The sequence below is a fragment of the Gracilinanus agilis genome, chromosome 3 (genome assembly GCF_016433145.1).
Source record: "Gracilinanus agilis isolate LMUSP501 chromosome 3, AgileGrace, whole genome shotgun sequence".
NCBI lineage: Eukaryota > Metazoa > Chordata > Mammalia > Didelphimorphia > Didelphidae > Gracilinanus > Gracilinanus agilis.
Window position 1 is genome coordinate 25,428,496 of NC_058132.1, and position 23,153 is coordinate 25,451,648.

General features: G+C 54.0%; 1 protein-coding gene across 1 annotated transcript; it reads left to right on the forward strand.

Moving 5' to 3' along the window:
* The first annotated feature begins 1,859 nt into the window (after nucleotides 1-1,859).
* On the forward strand, nucleotides 1,860-18,472 carry DHX34 (DExH-box helicase 34). The gene is made up of 16 exons (XM_044671111.1): nucleotides 1,860-2,561; nucleotides 4,188-4,499; nucleotides 5,237-5,494; nucleotides 5,922-6,024; nucleotides 9,988-10,205; nucleotides 11,991-12,165; nucleotides 13,528-13,721; nucleotides 14,239-14,340; nucleotides 14,632-14,868; nucleotides 15,018-15,191; nucleotides 15,370-15,481; nucleotides 15,715-15,821; nucleotides 16,073-16,351; nucleotides 16,667-16,843; nucleotides 17,018-17,155; nucleotides 17,217-18,472. Exons 1-16 carry the CDS (start codon nucleotides 1,860-1,862, stop codon nucleotides 17,346-17,348), a joined length of 3,420 nt encoding a protein of 1,139 aa, XP_044527046.1. The 3' UTR covers nucleotides 17,349-18,472.
* The last annotated feature ends 4,681 nt before the right edge of the window (nucleotides 18,473-23,153 follow it).

A 23,153-nucleotide genomic window follows, 5' to 3' on the forward strand; every position in this document is an offset into this window, starting at 1 on the left:
ATATGGGCAATAATATCAATATCATATAATATAGGCAATAATATCAATATCATATAAACAATACATTACATAATAGTATCAATAATTATTATTCTTAACAATCAATAGCACTGCAGCAGGCTAAATAGCTAGTAGCATTTACAGAGTGCTTGGAGATTTGCAAAGAACTTGGCAAAGATTTCGTTTGACCCTCCACAATCTGGGGGGTGAGAGTTACAATGACCCCTCCCCCAGGCAGGTGGTGCACAGATCTCAGAGGGCCTCAGACACTAGCTGTGTATCCCTGGTCAAATCACTTAACCGATTCAGTTTCTACATCTGTAAAATGGAGATAATAACAGCCTCCCCCTCCTCCCAGGGTTATCGTGAGGATCCAATGATACTTATAAAAAAGCGCTCATAGTAGGCACTATTATTAGTGTATTGGGTTTATTCCCCCTTTATAGATGAGGAAACTGAGGCAGACAAGAACTGTCAGGCCAGATTTGAACTCAGTTGGCACCCTCTAGTGGCTTCTATAGGGAACTCCTGGTGAGGAAACTAACCTTTTATCAGTGCTCAAAAGGGCTTGCTCTGCCATTTAGGACTTGACCAGGGTCCCAGCACTGAGAAGTGTCCCAGGCAGGACTTGAACCAGGAGCTTCCAGATTCTAGGCTAATCAACCACACTTCCTATCTGTTTGGCACACAGTAAATGCTTAATAAGTCCATTTGGATTGAATTCAAGCTAGCTGCTGTGGGAGACCTCTCATTCCTGGCATGATGTCAGATTTGTTAACAGTCAGCTCTGGATAGAGGGAGGGGGTGCCAGTGGAGAGAGCCTCAGTTTCCTCATCTGAAAAATGGGAATGATAATAGCCCTTGCCTCTCAGTATTGTTGTGAGGGCTAAATGAGACTGTAGCTGTTAAGTTCTTTGTAAGTCTGAAATCAAGATAACAATGCTTGCCCTGATGAGGACATTTTCTCTCAGTGGAGGACTCCATAGGAGGCTGTGCAATCATGTCCAGGAATTTTGTAGAGGGAATTCCTTGAAAGGCCGGAGTTGGCTTAGATGGCTTCTCTTCTGACTCTGAGGTCCCGCGGGTCTCGTCTCCTCTGAAGACCTGGGTGAGGAGTTCCTTGGAGGAGGGCATTTCCCCTCTTGTTTCGGGCCTCTTATAATAACTGGAGAACATGACAGCACTTCTTAGGAGGCAGGGCTGGACTTATTCCTTCGCTTTTGTAGATGGAGAGACTGAGGTCTCTGAGAGGATTGATTTTCAAGATTCTGAAGTTGGGGAATCCGACTTCAAATGTCTGCCTCCAGTACTAGCCGCCTTTGTAGACTCTGAAGTTGTAAATTTACTCCATTTCATGGCTTCAGCATCTTTGGGACCTCCCCTTCCTCCCAGTGACCCTGGGAGACAACTGTAGACATGGGGCTCTTGTGCCTTAAACTGATAAGTTGATAAAAGAAATATTCATTCAGTTCATTCATTCTACTGTTCTGTTCCATGGATCCCTTGCTGTGGTCTTTGCTGGCTCTGGTGTGTTCTGACTTTTAAGATTACTTTTTATCCCTGCAGGCATTCAGCTGTGGCCAGTTCCCTACAGTCGGTCACCATCCCTGAGGAGAGATCCCAACATCCTGCTGTCCTGCAGAGAAGACACAGACTGCCCCTATGGGTGAAAGGAGGGGGCAGGCACCACTCCCAGCTCATCTCTGCTGACCCGGGAGGCTGGTCTGACTCAAGCCTGGTGCTCGCTTCTCTGCCTTCTCTCGGGTCCTGGGCCCCAGAGGGAATGAGGTCAGTGGGCTGGTAGCCTGCTCCCGAGGCCAATAGGACCACCAGAGCCCAGGGCACATGGGACGGGAGCCATGTCCTCATCCAAACGGTCAGAGGGCAGGGGCTGCCGGGAGCCCAAGAGCTCCAGACAGTGGGACTGGGGCTGTCCAGAGACTCGGAGCCAACTGGAGGAGATTTTCTTTGGGGACCAGGATGTCATCCGCCGGGGTTCAGAGGACTGCCGCAAGTTCTGGGCCTTTTTCGAACGCCTGCAGACCTTCCAGAGGTCTAAGGCAAGCTCAGAGGCCAAGAGGCCACCCGAGGCTGGGGCCCCACAGGGACCCAGATGCACGGCCCTGGCCGACCTCCCTGCCACCTACGACCCGCGCTACCGCATCAACCTGGCCTTGCTGAGCAGCAAGGGAGAGCCAGTCACTGAACTCAGAGGGAGCCGCAGCCAGCTGCCCCACGACCGGCTGGCAGAGTTCCGCCGGGCTGTCCTGCACTACCTGGACTTTGGGCAGAAGCAGGCTTTTGGGAAGCTGGCTAAGCTGCAGCGGGAGCGGGCAGCCCTGCCCATGGCCCGATATGGGCGGCACCTGCTGCAGGCCCTCCAGGGACACCAGGTGGTGGTTGTGGCTGGGGACACAGGCTGTGGCAAGTCCACACAGGTGCCCCAGTACCTGCTGGCTGCCGGCTTCAGCCACGTGGCCTGCACCCAGCCCCGGAGAATCGCATGCATCTCCCTCGCCAAGCGTGTTAGCTTTGAGAGCCTCAGCCAGTATGGATCCCAGGTAAGTGGGCCAGGGTGACAGGGACAGCCAGCGAGCTGGGCGGTGAGACAGGGGCCACCGCAGGAGAGCCAAGGTCAGGACGGGCTGGCTCTGAACCCTAGAAAGGCGTGCTCCCTCCTCCAAGTCTTCCTTTGCTCACCTGTAAAATGGGGCTAAATGGGGGGCAGCTGGGTAGCTCAGTGGATGGAGAGCCAGGCCTCGAGACGGGAGGTCCCAGGTTCAAATCTGACCTCAGACACTTCCCAGCTGTGTGACCCTGGGCAAGTCACTTAACCCTCATTGCCCGCCCTTACCACTCTTCCACCTAGGAGCCAATACACAGCATTGACTCTAAGACGGAAGGTCAGGGTTTTAAAAAAATGGGGTTAAATGTACTGGCACTTCCTAGGGCCATTGTGAGGGGAGCCGCATGTCTCTGTGTAGTGGTGCTGATGCAGAGAGAGAAAACTGGGGATCAGAGTTGGGTCACTGACCCCGGATATCAGCTTGTTATCCTCCTACTACACATGGGCAGCTGGGAGCCTGCACTCAGGCGCCCTGAATTCAAATCCTACTTCCTAGCTCTGTGGCTCTGGTGAGGCTGGCTTTTCCCCCTGTCTGGAGCACTCCCCCCACTCCAATTCTGGACACCCTGACTACCTTCCAATCCCAGCTAAAATCCCTTCTCTTCCAGGAAGCCTTCCCTCTGTTCATTGTCTCCTCTTTATTCTGTTTAGCGCTTGCTTTGATTATCTGTCGCATGCCCCCCCCCCCCATTAGATTCGGAGCTCCTTGAAGGTAGGGACTCTTTATTTCTGCTTTTCTTGGATCCCCGGCACACAGCCCAGTGCCAGGCACATAGTAGGTGCTTAATTCATGTTTTTGTAAGATGGGGATGACAGCAGTTACCTCCCCGGGTGGTTGTGAGGACTGAATGAGAATGCATGCTAGTGGTTCACAGGCAAAGCCCAGTACGATGCTGTTACTGGTAGTAGTAACTAGTGAAGCCCGGCCTTCTTGGGCCACCATCCGGGCCATTCTTACTAGGCCACTCTGGTAGGAGCAGAGGCACCAGGCTCCGGCCAGTGACTGGGGACGGGATGAGCCAGAACACGTGGTCAGCCTGGCTGGGTGTCCGGCTGTGGCAGGGAAGGGGTTTCCCCGTCTCACGCAGAGGTGGGGATGGCCCAGAGGGTTCCTGCTTGGGTAGGTGGCTCTGAGGCCCTTCAGCCCAGCGTGTCCAGTGAAGGGGGGGTGTCCAAATGAGGTCACTAGATGGCCAGGAAGAAACTAGTTTGGCTGGAGGAGATGGGGCCAGACTTGGGTGCAGGGTGTGGATGCTGAGGACCGCCGAGGCCCCCGAGCAGGGCCGAGCAGAGAGAAGGTCAGAGCCAGGCCAGAAGAGGAGCCTGAGCCCAGGGACAACAATCTCAGGGAGAGGAGGGGGCACACGCGAGGGCCGTTGGGCAGGGAGAGCTGCCAGGCCTTGGGACTCGTTGTTGGGGACGAGGGCAGTCAGCCAAGGCCTGGGGATTCAGAGATGAGGCCCGCTTGGCCAACGCCTCAGGACCCGGACAAGCATCTTCCTCTGTGTGGCCCAGGGGCATGGGCTGGGGGTCCCTCCTTCCATCGTCTGCCTTTGTCCAGGTGGGCTACCAGATCCGCTTTGAGAGCACGCGTTCTCCGGCCACTAAGATCGTGTTCCTGACGGAGGGCCTCCTGCTGCGGCAGATCCAGCGGGAGCCAGGCCTGCCCCAGTATCAGGTGCTCATAGTGGATGAGGTCCACGAGCGCCACCTCCACAGCGACTTCCTGCTGGGTGTCCTGCGACGCCTGCTGCCCGCCCGCCCAGACCTCAAGCTCATCCTCATGTCGGCCACCATCAACATCAGCCTCTTCTCCGGCTATTTCGGCCACGCGCCAGTGGTGCAGGTGCCCGGGAGGCTGTTCCCCATCACGGTCAGTGCCTCCCCAGGCGGTGCTGGCCCTGCTCCTGCCCAGCTGAGGGCCTGGTCCTGTCTCCCCTCCCCAGGGTGGCCCTCAGGCTCATTTCTTGCCCATCACTCTCCCGGGTAGCCCTTCCCCAAGCTAGAGGCTCCATCCCCAAGGAGGGAACCAGGTGTGGGCAGGCCCTCCACCAGACCCTTCCACCACGCTCTGCCTTTGATTCCTCTTGTGTAAAATGAGGAGGGGTTTCTAAGGCCCCTTCCTTTTCTGTTTCCCATAATTCCGATGCCTCAGAGTGCACAGTGCAGAGTCCCAAATGGCGAGGCGTTGAGGGCTGGCCCTGTGGGATTCGTCCCTTTGGTAGTCTCAACTCCCGGGGGCTCAGGGGACTTGGACTCGGCTCTGATCTGCCCCAAAGTCTCTGCGATTTGGTCAGGCAGCTCCTTTGGCCAGGAGCCTTAGTGTCCTTGAACACTGTGGAGCAGTGATAAGCATTGGAGAGGCCTCGTGTTGTGGGGAGCCTGGCTTCGGAGTCGGGGGGCCCCTTGGCCTGGCTGTGCTCGGGCAGGGGAGCTCGGACCACTCACACTGCCACAGCAGAGCTCTCATTGCAGAGAAGAGCTGTGAGCCAGGAAATCTGTAGAACGAGGGGGTTAGACTCGAGAGCCCTGCACTGCTGCCCACCTCGTGCTCACCGAGCCCCAGAGGCTGCTGCTGAGGATGTGACGAGGCCTGTTTTCTCCCTGCAGGTCATCTACCAGCCGGTACCAAAGGAGGAAGCGCCAACGTCCAAGTCGGAGAAGTTGGACCCAAGGCCATTCTTGCGGGTGCTGCAGGCCATTGACCACAAGTACCCGCCGGAGGAGCGGGGTGACCTGCTGGTGTTCCTCAGTGGCATGGCTGAGATCAGTGCGGTGCTTGAGGCCTTCCAGCCATACGCTGCCCACACCAAACGCTGGGTGGTGCTGCCCCTGCACAGTGCCCTCTCCATCACGGACCAGGACAAGGTGACAGACTTAGGGGGGAGGGGTGGGCACATGTGACTCCAAGTCAAAGATGCTCCCTCTTTTCCTCCCTCCCCCCCACTTCTCCTTTGTCTCCCTCTCTCTCCCTGCCCCCATGCTCTTCCTTTGCCTCTCCCTCTCTCTGTCTCTGTGTCTCTGTCTGTCTGTCTGTCTGTCTCTTCCCATCTCTCTGTATCTCTGTTGCATTTCAGTTAGGGGGAATTCTGAACAGGGGAGATAGACCCAGGGGGCCAAGTATGGCAGTGCTAGAACTGTCCTAGGATTGGATAATCAGCCCCACCTTGGACCAACTCTGTGAAGATCGCCCCTTCCTCCTTCTTCTCATCCCTCCCTTCCCCCAGTGGAGGCCACCCTGGGCCCTAAGGCTGGGAACACTAATTCTTCTTTCACCCTCTTTTGTGCCTCCCAGGTATTTGATGTGGCTCCTCCTGGGGTACGAAAATGTATCCTGTCTACCAACATCGCAGAAACCTCAGTGACCATCGATGGTGTCCGATTTGTGCTGGATTCTGGTGAGAGCCTTCCCTCTTCCCTTCTCTTTCTATGATGTTCAGAGTCTTGTGTCCCTCCAACCTGGCAGAGGGAAGCCTGGGAAGAAGAGATTTCTCAGAGGCAGAGGCCAGCCCACTACAGAGATGCACAGAACTCCAGAATGTCAGCAGTAGGAACAAGTGCAGGCCTTGCCCCTTCCTGTGAGCACTTTCCCCCCCTCCTCTGAATCCCCGCCCCCAGCCCATGTCATAGATGGAGATAGAGTCTGGAGGGGGCCTCAGAGGTCATCTGAACAAACTCCTTTATCTTCCAGAGGAGGAAGCTGAGGCCCAGAGCTGGAGGGACTTCAGAGGCTAGCCCATCCAGCCCTCTTCTGTACCAATGAGAGGAGAGGCTGTTTGCTTTTGTCTTTGTGCCCCTGGCATTCTGTGTTTGCCAGCTTATTGACTTGAATTAGCTAATTGCCTCAAGTCATACAGGTGGAAATTAAAAATTTTTTTAAACTAGAAAAAAGGGGGCAGCTGGGTAGCTCAGTGGTTTGAGAGCCAGGCCTAGAGACGGGAGGTCCTGGGTTCAAATCTCAAGCCTCAGACATTGCCTAGCTGTGTGACCCTGGGAAAGTCACTTGGCCCCCATTGCCCACCCTTACCACTCTTCTGCCTTGGAGCCAATACACAGTATTGACTCCAAGACGGGAGGTGAGGGTTTTAAAAAAAAAAAACTAGAAAAAGGACAAATAAAAAATCCCTAACTAAACACCAAATTAGGAATCCTAAAAGTTAAAGGTGAGATCAATTAAACTGATGTAAGAAAACCATTGAATTAATATGACTAAGAGCTGGTTTTAGGAAAAATGAACAAAATTGATTAGCCATTGATTAATCAGATAAAAAAGAGAAAAGAAAACCAAGTCACTAGCATTTAACATGAAAAGGGCGAATATACCACCAGTGAAGATGGAATTAAAGTAATTACTAGGAGTGATTTTGCTCAGTTACATGAAAACACATTTAACAATGGAAGAGAAGTGGAAGAACACTCACAAAAAATAAACTGCCCAGAAAATTAGAGCAAGAAATAGAACATCTAAATAAACCCATTTTAGACAGAGAAATTGAACAAGCCACAAATGAACTTCCTAAGAAAAAAGCATCAGGGTCAGATGGATTTATAAGTGAATTCTACCAAACAGTTAAGGATCAATTAATTTCAGGATTAAATAAATTATTTGAAGTAAAAGGTAAAGGAGTTTTACCAAATTCCTCTTATGAGACAAATATGGTACTGACACCTAAACCAAGAAGAGAACTAAATGGAGAAAGAAAATTAATTATAGAGCAATCTCATTAATGAATGTGGATGCAAAGATCCTAACTAAAATACTAGCTGGAAGACTACAACAATACATCACAAAGATACTACATTGCAACGAAACTGAGCCTGCTATAAATCCCAGCAATGCAGGGATGGTTTGACATACGGAAAACTATCAACATGATTAATAATATCAATAACGAAATAAAAACCATTGATATCAATAGATGCAGAAAAAGCCTTTGACAACATACAACACTCATTCCTATTAAAATCACTGGAAAGCATAGGGATGAATGGATTTTTCTTAAAATGAATCGAAACATCTACCTAAAACTATTAGCTAGAATATTCTGTAATGGGAAGAAGCTAGAAGCCTTCCAGTAAGATCAGGAGTGAAACAAGGATGCCCATTATCACCAGTATTATTTAAGATAATATTAGAGATGGCTAGCAGTAGCAAAAGAGGAGAAAGAAATGGAAGGATTCAAAATGGGCAAAAAGGAAATAAAACTATCTCTGTTTGCAGATGGCATGATGATCCATGTGGAAAATCCTAGAAATTCAACTAAAAAGTTAATTGAAACTATCAATAATTTTAGCAAAGTAGCAGGATAGAAAATAAACCCACATAAATCATCATATGTCTATCTATCACTAATGAAGTCCTTCAAGAAGAGATAGAAACAAATATTCCTCTAAAAATAATCACAGATAGAATGAAATATTTTGGAGTATACAAAATCAAACCCATGAACTACAAGAATATAATTATAAAACACTTTTTACACAAATAAAGTCAAATCTAAATAATTGGAGAAATATTAATTGTTCATGGATGGGCAGAACCAATACAATTAAAATGACAGTCTTACCTAAACTAGTTTACTTATTGAATGCCATCTTAATTAGATTACCAAAAACTTATTTTATCGAGTTAGAAGAAATAATAAAATTCATTTGTAAGAACAAAAGATCAAGAATATCAAAAGAATTCATTTAAAAAAAAACCATAAAGGAAGGCGGTCTAGCAGTACCAGATTTTAAATTGTATTATAAAGCAGTAATTATTAAAACTATGGTACTGGCTAGAAATAGAAAGTTAGATTGGTGGAACAGAGCAAATGTACAACAAACAGCGGTAAAAGTTTATAAGAACCTTATATTTGACAAAAAAAGTAGATTCAGGTTTTGGTGATAAGAAATCACTATTTGGTAAAAATTGCTGGGACAACTAGAAGCTAGTTTGGCAGAAACCAGGTATAGACCAGTATCTTACAGCTTTCCATGAGATCAAAATGGATACATGATCTAGACATTAAAAGAGATATAAGTACATTAGAAGAACAGGGAACATATTACCTATCAGATTTATGGGTAGGGGAGATATTTATGAGTCAGCAAGAGATGAAAAACATGGTGAAATGTAAAATGGATAATTTTGAGTTCGTTAACTTGAAAAGGTTTTGTACAGAGAAGACAAATGTAGGCAAGTTTAGAAGGAAAGCAGAAAGTTGGGGGGGGGGGGAAGAGGGCAGAATTTTATAGATAACCTCTCGGATAGAGGTCTCATATATAAAGAACTTTGTCAAGTTTATAAGAATAAGAGCCATCTCCCAAATGATAAATGGGCAAAAGATACGAAGAGATAATTCTCAGATGAAGAAATCAAAGCCATATATAGGCATATGAAAAAAAAAATCCTCTAATTCACTACTGGTCAGAGAAATGCAAACCAAAACAGTTCTGAGATATGACCTCACATCCATCAGATGGGCTAAAATGATAAACGGGCAAAGTGCTGAACGTTGGAGGGGATGTGGAAAAATGGGGACATGAATGCAGTGTTGGTGGATCCGGGAACCAATCCAACCATTTTGGTGAGTTGTTTGGAATTGTACCCGGAGAGTTGTAAAACTGTAAAGCTTAGACCCAGCAGTGTCAATGCTGGTTTTGTTTCCCAAGAGCATCAGGGAAAGAGGAAAAGAATCCATTATATTCCAGAATATTTTTAGCAGCTCTCTTTGTGATGGCAAAGAATTGGAAACTGAGGGATGCCCATCAATTGGAGAATAGCTGAACAAATTATGGCATATGATTGTGATGGAATACTCTTGTGCCATAAGAAGCGGTGAGCATGCTAACTTTTTAAAAACTTGGAAGGATCTAGAAGAGCTGGAAGCCAAACCCAGGTCCCTTCCCCCAGGACCTGAGCTCCTTCTGCAGGGCTCTGTCCTGTGGTCCTGCAGGCCTGGCCCAGGCAAAGCCTTTCTCCTTGCTCTCTCCAGCTGCCCTGTCCTCCAAGCCATGGCTTAAGCCCCATCATCTCCAGGAAGCCCTTCTTGACCATTTCCAGTCCACAACACTGACCTCTCCTTTCTTTAAAGTTTGGCAGCACTTACAAGTCAGCATAAAGATAGACCTTCAGGGCTTGAGGGGACCTCAGATATCCCTTCATTTTATAAATGGGGAAATTGAAGCCAAGGGAGGAAGGGTCTGAGGCCCCCCAGTGAAGGAGTAGATCAGATGATGAGAACTGGGTGGGCGCTTAGAGACCATCTCGTCTACTCCTCTCCACGGCACTAAGTCTAGAGCTGGGCACATAGTCATGGTCCCGTGGGTTCTGTGGCTTCAGCAGATGGGTTGATATGTTCTCCTCTGCCCTCCAGGTAAAGTGAAGGAGATGAGCTTTGACCCCAAGGCCAAGCTACAGAGGCTGCAGGAGTTCTGGATCAGTCGGGCCAGCGCTGAGCAGAGGAAGGGCCGAGCTGGCCGCACGGGGCCCGGGGTGTGCTATCGTCTCTATGCAGAGTCTGACTATGATGACTTTGCCCCCTACCCTGTCCCAGAGATCCAGAGGGTGGCCCTGGATGCTTTGGTACTGCAGGTAGGTAGGAGGCCAGGACTCTTCCTGGGCAGAGGAGAGGGCGTGGAGAGAAGTCCTGGGTTCTCATTTCTGTGTCATGGCCTTGCTGCATGGCCCTAGCTAGGCAGGTCTCTTCCTCTCACCTTGCTCAGCCTCAGTTTTCTCATCAGTAAAATGGAAACAAATGTACTCCTTGACCTTCCTATTACCTGGGCATTTGGTAAAGCACCTCAGATAAACTGAGTATAAAATGTGCACAGTGGAAGTATAGCACCGTTTTGGGGAGCTGAGGGAGGCTCTGCCAAGTGTAGGGATGAGGAAAGGCCTTTTATTGCATAGCAGAGGAGGAACTGAGATCAGATCCTGTCTGTGTGACCCTGGACAAGTCATTTCCCCTCTGCCTGCTTCAGTTTCCTCCTGGCCTCTAACACCCTTTCAGCTACAAATTCTTGATCTTGCGACCTGAGCTGGGCCTTGAAGGGAGTTTGGGGGTTCTGAGAGGGGGTGCAGAGGAGGAGTGTGTGTGGATGCTCGGAGTGGGGACAAACAAGGAAACTAATCGGGCCAGTATTAGAGAGCCTGAAGGGGTGGGGGATGTGACTGCTGGTCCAAATAGAGAATGACTCTGGTAGTACCTGTGGGGAGCCTGTAAGTGGGTCTTTAGAGTCAGTCATCTTGCCATCGCTGCACTCTTGGTGTTCAGGAAAATTCCTGAAACATTGGAAATGAAAAAAAAAAAACTTTGTAAATAGCTCAGTGGAAAGAACTCCAGGCCTGGAGATGGGCGGTCCTGGGTTCAAATGTGACTTCAGACACTTCCTAGCCGTGTGATACTGGGCAAGTCACTTACCCCCCAGTTGCCTCCCTCTGCCTTGGAGCCAACAGTATTGATTTCTGAGACGGAAGGTGAGGGTTTAGAAGGAAAAAGAAAACATAGAGCAGACTTTGGCAGTAAAAGACGTCTTTATACTCGGGTTTCGTACAATGAATTTTTCAGTGTATGCCCGTGTGCCGCATAGAAGCACACATTGACAGTTCCCCCTTCCATAGCAGTCTCTTCTTAGGGGCGGGACCTTCCTCTGTTCGGGGTGGTCCGCACTCAGACCCCCCCACGCCCCTGGTACTTCTTCTTTGTCCCTGAGCGTCACAGGAGCAGACATGGTGGGTCGTTAGTCACACTCTCAGAGAAGAGGCTGGCAGCCTCACCTGGGTCCAGATTTCTTCGCAGATGGCTGCCTGGCTTGTTCCCTGTCCACTGGGCTGGCTCCTGGTCTTACCCAGCTAGCCAGTCTTTTGGGGGTGTCCACACTCTCCCAGGCATGGGAGTGGGAGATGGTGCCTAGTTTGGGGAGCTCCCCCAGAGCACATGGTCCTGTGAGGGACTCCCGACATACTTTTTGCCCATGGCTCCCCGGGATTCCTAAGCAGAGGCAAATGGCCAGTAGGTGTCTTAGCCCCTTCCTCGTAGGCAGATGCCTAGCCCCAAACCTCCAAAGGTAGGCCTGTCCCTGGGACTGGCCCAGACCACTGCCAGCAGGCATCCTTGGTCCCCTTCCAGGACCTCCCTACCCCCAGGGGTTCCCTCTAGGGCCTGGCAGGGCTTGAAGGATCATTAAGGACACACTGGCCATGCCCCTTTGGTGCCCCTCCTTTTCTCTTTGGGGGTGTCTCCTTCCAGAAGCAGCCTTATATCATGGCTGTGGTGGGAGATTTAGGTTTGACCATACACTGTGACTTGGGCAAGGTCCTTGCCCTCTCTGGGCTAAGGCTCGAAAGGTCTCCTGCTGAGTCTGTTCTGTGATTTAGATGAAGAGTATGGGGCTAGGGGACCCCCGAAACTTCCCCTTCATTGAGCCTCCGCCTGCTGCCAGCCTGGAAACAGCCATCGTCTACCTGCGGGACCAAGGTGCCCTGGACGCCTCGGAGAACCTCACGCCCATAGGGACCCTGCTGTCTGAGCTGCCTGTGGACGTGGTCATAGGTAAGGACGCGCTCTGGCACGCGTCAGAGTTCTGTGCCGGAGAAGGGAATGCTGGGGCAGAGAGACAAGCAGGATGGGGCAGAGGAGAGGAGTTTCAGCCCCAGCTTTGGGCGAGGCTCAGGCTGAAGATTCTTCGAGGGCATCCTTGGTACTGGGGAGAGAGCCCGGGGTTTAGACTGCTCGACCCAGCTTTGAACGCCAGGCCTAAATGCCAGCTCCAGCACGCCCTCACCTTGGCCACTTTGGGCACCTCTGAGACGCAGGTCACCCTCTGGGAAATGGAGGAAGCCTGGACTGCTCACATCACGGCAGGGTAGGGGTGGAAGAAGGCCTCTTGGAAGCTCCATCAGTCAGTCTGCAAGCATTATGTGCCTACTGCATGCCAGGCACAGTGGATCCAGAAAGAGGCAGAAGCCAGCCCACGCCCTCAGAGGGAGACAAGAGGCCTCACCTACGTCCGGAGCAGCTGTCCGGAGGAACGGACAGTGCCAGGAGGGAGGGGGGTGTACTCGGGAGAGGTTACAAAGGCCGCATACGCAGGCCTTGGCAACAGTGTGGATGTGAGGGGGAGCAAGGAGGCCGGGGCGACCCTGGCTCGGGAGTCTGCAGACCGGGGAGCGTGGGGTTGCCCTCCAGTAATGAGGAAGGCTGGGGGAAGGGTGATGAGGTCAGTATGGGGCATACTGAGTGGAGATATCTAAAAGGTGGCTGGAGATGAGTAGATCAGCAGAGAGGCGGCCAGGGGAGCTGAGGGGGTCACCAAGGGCCGTAGTGGAGGGAGAAGAGAAGGGGGTCCTGGCCAGAGCCTGGGGGACCCCAGTGGTTAGAGGGCATGATCTGGAAGAGGACCCAGCAGTGGAGGCAGAGGAGAGGCCAGAGAGCCAGGAGGAGAACCAGAAGGCAGGGGAGGGAGAGGGACGACTTGGGGGAGTCAGCCTGACTGGGGTGGGCAGGCAGGCTGGACTCACAAAGACCTGGGGTCACGGCTCCCCGGGGCCCCCGGCCACTCTCTGTGCCATCAGTGTTGGCAGACGGTTTCTTTGGTGATAAAATCTCAGGGCTGGCCCCCAATCAGATAATTAACGAGCCGGCCCTCACCCTCCCGGAACCCCCAGGGAGGCTGGGAGGGTATGCTGGGGGGCCTCAGGGGTGAGGCAGTGGCCGAGGGTCCTGAGAGCTCAAGACCCAGCAGGGAAGGAGGGCCAGGCTGGAAAGACTGCCATGGGGAGAAGGTGGGGAGCCCCTCCCAGGGACGCCCCTTCCTCCACTTCTTCAGTTTGGAGAGTCGTGGAGATTTGAAGGAAAAAAGCTCTCCCCTCCCCCCGGGAGCCCCCAATCCCACGGCATTCCTGTTCTTTCCAGGGAAGATCTTGATCCTGGGTTGCCTCTTTGACCTGGTGGAGCCTGTGCTGACCATGGCAGCGGCCCTGAGCGTCCAGTCCCCCTTTGTGCGAAGTGCTCAGAGCAACCTGGACCACGGAACAGCCCGGAAGCCCCTGGAGAGTGACCACGGGGACCCCTTCACCCTGCTCAATGCCTTCAATGCCTGGGTGCAGGTGAGCCCCTGGTCAGGTGGGCTTCTCAAGGCGGGGGGCTCCCTTGGACCAGACTAGGGACAGGGACTGGACGCCTGACCTGGGCAATGCCGGGAGAAATGGGGGTATAGAGAGCCCAGGCAGGGAAGTCAGGGTGGGCGATGCCCCCTGGGGCTGCCCTGCTTACCTTCTACCCGGGCCAGTTCTGAATGTCCCAGCGGGACCACCAGGGTAGGGAAGGAACCAGGAGAGGTTAGCCCGAAGGACGGAGGATGGGGGGACAGGACGGTCCTCTGTGCATGTCCGAGGGCCTTGGCCTTGTTCTGCCTGGCCCAGGGCGGCACCGGGGTGGCGGGGGAAGAGGCTGATCTGGGCTGACCCTCCTTCCGGGGCAGCCCACCTTCAGGGTGGAGTTAGCCTAGACGCCACCTCCGATGTGTGGTCAGGCCTGTGCTCTGCCCCCTCGGAGTCGGGGCTTCCACGCTCGGGCAGGAGGCCGAGGACGAGCCTGACGGGTTCTGTGCTCCTTCCTTGCCAGGTGAAGTCAGAGCGCGGCGCCAACTCCAGGAAGTGGTGCCGCCGCCGGGGCCTCGAGGAGCATCGCCTCTATGAGATCGCCAACCTGCGCCGGCAGTTCAAGGTGCGAAGTTCAGGGCCGGCCATCCCCACGCCACCAGAGAGGGTGGCCGAGCGGAGGCCTCGTGGAGGAAGGGCTCGAGGGGTCAGCAGCCCTGGGGCCGAGGGGGGAGTCGGCGGCCCTGGGGCAAGGGACCTGGCAGAGACCTGAGGGGGTGCGCAGACAAGAGGCCGCGGCCTGCCCCCGAGGCCCGAGGAGCCTCCTCGGCACGGGCAGGGCCCGCCCTGGCACCGGGGGCTGGTCTGGGTGTGCCCGGCCTCCCGCCTCAGGACCCTGCGGCCTTTCTTGGGGCAGGGGCTGCTGCAGGAGCACGGGCTGCTGGTGGAGGCCAGGCCGGCCGCCATGGACAGCTACAGCCGCCAGCAGCAGCACCGCCGGCGCCGGGAGCTGTACCAGCTGAAGCGGGAGCACGAGGAGGGCGAAGGCCGCAAGCGGAAGGTCCTGCGGCTCGAGGCCCCGGAGGGCGGCTCGTCCAGCGACGACGACGCGGCGGCCCGGGCCGGGGAGGACGCCCGGCCTGTGGACATCCAGGTGGGCTGCCTCGAAAGGAGGGTCCTCCTTGCCTCCACCCTTCCCCCAGCAGAGGCGGCGCCCCCCGGGGTTCCCGCCGGCTCCCCGGCTGTGACGCCATTGCCGGCCCAGGCCGCCTCCCTCAGGAGCCGCCTCCGTCTCCCTCCCAGGATGTCAAGTTCAAGCTCCGACACGACATGGGCCAGCTTCAGGCCGCCGCCAGCTCCGCCCAGGACCTGTCCCGGGACCAGCTGGCCCTGCTGAAGCTCGTGCTGGGCCGAGGCCTCTACCCCCAGCTGGCCACCCCGGACCCGTTCAACGGCTGCCGCAAGGACTCGGACCAGGTATCTGTGCCCATCTGTGGGCCCCCCTCCCCGGGCGGCCTCCGTGCACCAGCCTCGCTTTCCTTCCAGTCTGGCTTGAGGAGCCGGGGGGGGGGGGAGGGGGGCACATTCCAGGCTTCACCCCCGGCCTCCCCGGCAGCGCTCCCCGGCCCGGGCCTGAGTCTTCTGTGCTCTCCAGTTCTTCCACACGCAGAGCAAGCAGGGGGCCGTGCTCCACCCGACCTCGGTCTTCGCCAGCAATCCCGACCTGCTCCAGGGAGGCCAGACGGAGGCCCGGGAGAAGGGCAGAGGTGGGGGGGCCGGGGGGCGTCAGCCCTGGAGGGGAGAGGCGGGGGAGCCTGGGACCCAGAGGCACCCCCGCTGTGCTGGGCCCTGCAGGGAGGCAGGGAGGACCCCCGGGGAGGTCTGAAGAGGGATCCGAGCCCGGGACTTCCCGACTCCAGGCCCGCCGTCTTTGGGCCCCGGGGGGAGGCCTGCCCCTTGCCCTGGGCCCTCCCCAGGCCTAAGCCGCGGCCCCTTTCAGATCACAAGGACGGCCTGAGCAGCCGGCACCAGCTGCTGGCCTTCGTCTCTCTCCTGGAGACCAACAAGCCCTACCTGGTGAGCTGCGTGCGCCTCCCGGCCCTGCAGGTGAGCCAGCGCGGCCGGCCCGGCCTCTCTCCGGGGTCAGTGCGGGTCTGGGCAGGCGCGCCGGACTCAGGAGGGCTTCTCCGAGCGAGGCTGTGCTCGGGACTCGGCGCCAGCCTCCGCCTTTGGCCCGGGCCCTGCCCGTGCGGACAGCCCGAGGGTGGCCTTTGGGACCTTCCACAGGAAGGAGGAGCGGCAGGCGCCGGCGGCCGGCCGGCCTCTCACCCTTCCCTTCTCTGTCCTCCCGGTGCCAGGCCGTCCTGCTCTTCAGCCGAAGCCTGGACACAAACGGCGACTGCTCCCGCCTGGTGGCGGACGGCTGGCTGGAGCTCCGGCTGGAGAGCGGCGAGAGGGCCACGCAGCTCCTGGCCACGGCCCTGCGCCTCCGGGCCCGCTGGGAAGAGGCCCTGGACCGGCAGCTGGCCCGCCAGGCCCGGCCGCACGGCGAGGAGAGGGAGGCCGTGGCCCTCAAGGCCGAGAGGAAGGCGGCAGCGGCCCTGGGCCGGGACCTGCTGGACTTCGTGAGATCCGAGGTCCGCCCACAGGAGGGGGAAGCGGCTCCTGGGGATGGGGAGGGCGAGCCTGGGGGGCCCAGGCCGAGGGCGCTGCCTCCGGCGTGGTGGTCGGAGCAGGCGGTCCAGGCCGGCCTCTGCGGCCCAGTTCTCTCTTCCAGGTGGCCTCAGCCATGTGCTTGGCACCTCCCGTCTGTTCTCCGTGCTCAGCCCGGCTGGGATGGAGCCCACGTTGTGGCTAGTGATTCGGGGGCCGCAGGCGGGGTTGGGGGCGCCCCGCGCAGGCTGCGGTCTGTGCCGGGGAAGGTCACCCCGTCCCCCTCTCCTCTCCCTCAGGTGTTCTACAGCGTCCACAGGCTGACCGCTCTGGAGGCTCAGAACCTGTACGTGGGGCCCCAGACCGTCTTAGCGGCCCCCCAGCTCTCAGCTGTGTTTGGGGGTGCAGCCATGAGCCCCGACCACACCAAGGGCGGCTACACCGTCTCCAGCTTCCTTACCTATAACTGCCTCACGGTGAGTGCCGGACGCGGGGCCGGCATCCTGCGGGCGGGTGGGCCCGGGGCCGGACACGCTCCGGTGCTCCCCTTGCCAGGGGCCTGGGGGGGGCGGCCACAGCCGGGGGGATCGTGGGGAGAGTCTTCGGGGACCATCGGCCAAACCTGAGAAACTCGGGCCGGCGTCCCCCAGAGCGACACAGACTTGTACAGCGACTGCCTGCGCACGTTCTGGAGCTGCCCCCGCTGTTCGCTGTACCTGCCCTTCACCCCCCTGGAGCGGATGTGCCACGAGAACAGCTGCCAGGCCGCCCCCGGTGAGTGCCCGGGAGCTGGAGGGGCCCCCCGAAGCCGCTTCGGACCCACCCTCACCCCCCCTTCCCTTCCCAGAGGTCAGCGACGAGGAGGCCGAATCCAGCCGCCAGACGTCAGCCCTGCAGCGGCCCTACCGCTGTGAGCTCTGCCAGAAGGACCTGCTGCTCACGCCCACCGAGATCCTTCGTCACCGCAAGCAGCACACGTGAGGGGGCTGGAGATGAGCGGCCAGCGGGGGGCCCAGGGCTGGTGTTTGGGGGTTAAGGACTCGGTCCCGGCTGCCCGCGGGGCCAGCCATGCCCACTGGGGGGTTTCGTCCTCTGGGTGTGAATGGAAAGTCGGGCGCCATCCCCTCCTCGCTGCGGCCCGCCTCGATTCCCGGAAGGCCCTCCTGTCGCCCTCCGGGCCCGGGTTTGCCTTTGCTCGGGCCCATTTCCCTGGCCACACCCGGCCCCCCTTTCCTCTGGCCCAGGCCTGCCCTGAGCCTCCTGGAGCGTCCGGCCTCATGAGGCGGGCTCAGGCCGCGCCAGTCCTTCGCCTGGACTTGGAGCTTGCTGAATTTCAGGGAACAAGTTCATGCAAGGTGCTGTGGTGGGGCAGAACCTGGGCCAGAACCGGGCTGGGGCGCCTCGTCTCAGGGCTTTCCCTCTGGACCCTGACATTCTCCGTCAAGCTTCCTTTCTCCCCAAAGGGAAATGCGTAGTTTGGGGAAGGGAGACCCTTAGTCCGGCTGCCTCCCTCGGAGAGCTTCCTGGCCACCATCTTGTCCGCAGCCACGTCCCGGGCTCCCGGAGAGGTCGGGGATGGAACCCAGAAACCCCCTCTTCTGGCTCGTCCCCTGAGCTGCGAGCTACAGGGCGGCCCGCTGGCACCATCTCCGGCGCCAGGACGGCTGCTCGCAGAGTGGGCCCTCGGAGCGGAGGGCGAGACTCTAGGTTAGGATTTCTGACACAAAGTGTGGGCAGCTTTTCCCGCTACGCTTGGGAGAAGATGCCGAGATTAGCCGTAGGAGAGGGGGATCCACAGCCAGCCGAGCGTCTGAATGGAGGGAGAGGCGGCTAATGGAGGCCTCCCAGGATTGGCATTTAGCTGTGACCCATTTAATGTGCTTTATCAATTCTGAATCATTTTTTTAAACCTTAGAAGAGAAACCGATCACATGCTATTCACAGCTACGAACAGGGAATGAATTCAGAAGAGATAAAATAATTCCATTTATGTGGAATTGAAAAGCTTCTCCCTGCACAAAATGAATGCATTGAGAATAAGAAGGGAAGAGACTGACTGGGGGGAAATCTTTGTAGTGCATCCCTTTAATAAAATGGTAATCTTTTCTTTTTTTCATCTTTTTAACACGTTTTAACATTTTTTAACGTTTGTTTTTAAAAATTTTGAACCCCGAATTCTCTCTTCACCTCTCTTCTCTTTGAGAAGGCAAGCAATTTGATATCAATTAAACTTGTATAGTCTTGCAAAACATCTTTCCATAGTAGCCAGGTAGGCAAGTCACATGAACTCTAAATGATGCTGTAAACAATTATCTAAGAACTAAAGCCGTTCCCCATCCAATGAGTGGGCAAAGGATATAAGCAAACTATTCCAAGGAATTATAAACCATTTGCAGTTATGAAAGAAGGCTCCAGACACCCAGCAAATTGGAAAAGATGACTAACAATGGGAATAGTCGAGATCATTGGGTTGACGGAAAGCCAGGCACACGGCTCACTGGTACATTGTTGGTGGAGCTGTGATTGATCCAACCATTTCTGGAAGGCAATTTCTGTCCATTCCTTCCTACCCAGAAATCCCACCACCGGGCATATAATCCAAGGAGATGGGTGACCAAAAGAAAGGTCCCATCTGTACCAGAATAGAATAGCACTTTCTGTAGTAGCCAAAACAGTTGGAAACAGTGGATGCCCTTCAGTTGGGAAATGGCTAAATGGTGGTAAATGAATATAATGACTATGCCATAGGAAATGAGGAGTACAATGAGTACAGAGAAGCATAAATTTAGAGGCACAGATGCAAAACATCGAAGAAGATGGACCCAGGAAGACAAGACGTACTGTGATTAAAACAATGTAAACCAAAGGACAATGAAGTCTGATCCTGAATGCCTGCCACCAAGAAAGCACAAGAAGGCGGATGTGGGAGCCCACAGGTGTGTGGAGCACTGCATAGACCATCAGATTTTTTGCATATGTTGGTTAGTTTTGCTGATACCCCCCCACTCTCACCCCAAAGTTCCTTATAAGGGAAGGCTCATTGGGGAAAGGGATTCAATGGGGAATATCAGTGCAAGTTCTTTTTTTTTCCTCATTTTTTTATTGTCATGCAAAACACTTCCAGGTTGGCCACTGTTGTGAGAGCAAACTCATACACAACCCAAACCCCAAAACTAAACCATAAAATACACTGATGGGAAAGACGACTCCCACAGTTCTTTCTCTGGAGCTGGAGAGCATTTCCTGTCAAAAGTCTTTCAGGATTGTCCCAGACTGAGAGAGGCTAACTTTTCACCGATGATCATCGTCCGGTACATATAATGTTCTCCTGGTTCTGCTTATTTCACTCTGCATCAGTTCCCGCAGATCTTCCCGGCCTTTTCTGAAATCACCTTATCCTTTTTTATAGCACAATCGTATTCCATCACCAACACGTACCCCAATTGGTTCAGCCATTCCCTAGTTGATGGACATCCACTCATTTTCTAATTCTTTGCCGCTGCAAAAAGAGCTGCTAAAAATATTTTTTTATAAGTAGGTCCTTTTCCCTTTATCTCTTTGGCATAAAGACCCTGTAGTGGTGTTACCAGATCAAAGGGTATACAGAGTTTTATAGCCCTTTGGGCATAGTTCCAAATTGCCCTATAGCATGGTTGGATCAGTTCGTAACTCCACCAACAATGCATTAGTGTCCCAATTGTGCCACATCCCCTCCAACATTTACTACTTTTCTCTACTGTCATATTGGCCAATCTGATAGGGGTGAGGTAGGTACCTCAGCATTATTTTAATGCAAATCCGTTTTTTAAAAATTTATGGGGGCAGCTGGGTAGCTCAGTGAATTGAGAACCAGGCCTAGAGACGGGAGGCCCTAGTTTCAAATCTGGCCTCAGCTGTGTGACCCTGGGCAAGTCACTTATCCCCCATTGCCTAGCCCTTACCACTCTTTTGCCTTGGAGCCCAATACACAATATTGACTCCAATACGGAAGTGAGGGTTTTTATAAAATTTAAAAAAAATTTTTTTTCAGTTACACATAGAACAATTTTTTACAATCATTTTCTGACATTTTAGGATTCTGATTTTCTGCCTCCTCTTCCCACTACTCCAAGGTTAGTAAATAATCTGGTATAGGTTATACCAGTACTTTCATGGAATACACATTTCCATATGCTGCAAATTCGTTTTGAAAACAACCCCAAAATGCCACATCTGCGATAAAGAATGACCAGATTTGCAGCCAAAGTAGCAACTAATAGGTAGGGTTGCCAGGATTCAAAAAGGCCTCTCCGTAGGGTGGACCTGCTGGCCTGGTCAATGTTAGTGGGAGCAAAGGCAGATTCTCACAGTGGGGTTCAAAGACTCAACTTCCAAGTAGAGAGGCAAGGCCACTTGGGAGTTCACCTAGACGGTCTGGCAGCTCGGGGGACAAGCTTAGGAAGAGTCAACAGTGGGGCTTGGCAGCCGGAAAAGCAAATGCCCTCATGGGCTGCAGAAATAGGGCAGACGTTCGCTCTGCTCTGCTCGAACCTCGCTAGACTTCTTTGGAAAATCTGGAACACTGTGTTGAGTCGGAGTCGCCCCATTTAGAGGACATTTTGTGAAGAAGTGAAGCTAACAATTCATTTTCGGCAAGGACACCGATAGGTGGATGCCAGGGAAGACTAACGGGAAGGGTGAGAGACCTGAAGCCGGAACAAGGAGTTGGAGAGCCGGCGTGTAGGAAGAAGGAACATTCTTGTTCTGTTTGGCCCCAGAGGCAGAACCAGAATGGAGGGGGAACAGCTGCCAAGAGGAAGAGGCTTTGGCTGGAAGTCGACAAGAGCTTCCCAGTGATGGGGGTCCCCAGGTGGACTGGGCCGGCCTACTCGTCATGAGCGCCCCCACCCAGTCGACTTTGCTGTGCCAGGCTGAACAACCACTCACTGGGGGGCTGGAGAGGCCTCTCTTCCTTGTGGGCTAGCCTCAACGGTCTCAGGGGACCTTTTCAGGGTTTCCAATGGCGCCTCCTTGTTAGAAACCACAGACTGGGAGCTGATGATGCTTAGGCTGTATTCTTGGCCGAATGACACCCTCCCTGGCTCCCTCCTTCTCCTCCCTCTGTTCACACCCCACTTGTTCTGCATGACTCAGAGACGCCACGGGAGGAATTTTGGGTGTGCCTGGATTGTGTTGGATTGCCCTTGCCCGCTTCTGCCTTGGAACCAAACTGCAGGTCGATTCTAAGGCAGAAAACAAGGGTTTTTACAAAGAAAATATGACACCACCAAAAAGATGGGATTTATTTTGTTGATCGAATGCTGAGCTTGGAGTCAGGAAGATGAAGTCACATGCAGCCCCAGATGCATCCTAGTTGTATGACTCTGGACAAGTCACTGAACCTCTGTCTGCCCCAATTTCTTCTTGTACAAAATGGGCATAATAGCCAGAGCCATCTCCCAGAGTGGTCGTGAAGATCAAATAAGATATTTATAAAGCACTTAACACAAAGCCTAGGCACAAAGAAGGCACGGATAAAGGGTGGTTATTATTTTACATACATGGGAGCTGCTCTTCTGATCATCTCCAGGTTTGTGCCTCAGTAGACACTTGATGCAATTTCATTTAACAAACATTATCTCTCCATACGGGCTGGGGGCGGAGACAAGGGACACAAACACCGGAGCGCTGGGGCAGGAGCAGAAGTGAGGCAAGTGGAAACCAGAAGGAACTATGAACGGTGCTCCGTGAGATGGGGCAGAGGCTGAATTGACTGAGAAGAAATGTGGGAAGATGAGGGAAAACTGAAGGAAGAGCCAGACTGACGATGGCACACAGAAAGACTCCATCCAAGGCTGGAACCAGAGGCAAGAAGTCCTGGATTCCAATCTTGCCTCAGCTACTTACTAGCCAGTTCTTTTATCTCCCTGTGCCTCAGTTTCTTCATCTGTAAAATGAGAATTTGATGACCTCAACAGTCCTTCCAGCTCTGAGTCTGTGATCCGGCGACCCCTCTGGGATTGCCATCCCCATGAGGAGTTTGCCCAAGCAGCTCTGAAGGACAATTCAGTAAGCCGGTGGGCGACGTTTGCATTTCTGTATTATCTATCCTCAAGAGGGAGAGAATGGAGCCCAAGGAGCACCTTCCCCTTCCTGGGCATTAGCGACATCAAAGTCATTATTCCAAGAAAAGCTGGAAAGTCTGAGCGCCAAGGAGGACCTGAGAAGGCAAAGGGGAGCCCCTACCAGTGTCCGGTGGCTGGAGGGGGGCTGTGAATGGGGCAAAGATCTGAGTGAGGATGAAGGAGTGCCTGAAGAGGAGGGAGCCAGGACTCTGCTTCTGACCACTTACAGAGAACAGAGGGATGCGGTCAAGGCCAGAGAGGAGATCATTGTGTGGGAAGCTGAAGGTCTTACTTGGCCCCACAGAAGACGAGGGCTCAGAAGGAGGAGGATGAAGGGGATGAACTGCTGGCTAAGAGGGTGATGTCTGAGAATGGGATTTAGATTTTTCTAGACTGGGAGTTAAAATGGGGGAATAGCAGCTTCCTGGCCAGGGATGGAGCGTATCTAGCAAGGGTCAGCTAAGAATGTGCCTGGGGGCAGCCGAGTGGCACAGAAGATAGAGTACCAGACCTAGAGAGGGGAGGTCCTGGGTTCAAATCTAAGCCTCAGACACTTCCTAGTCCTGTGCAAGCCACTTCACCCCCATTGCCACCCTGCCCTTCTCTTAGTTGTTATGAAGACAGAAAGTAAGGATTTAAAAGAGTGTGCTTGCCTTTACTAAAAAATGGGATCAAAGCTAAT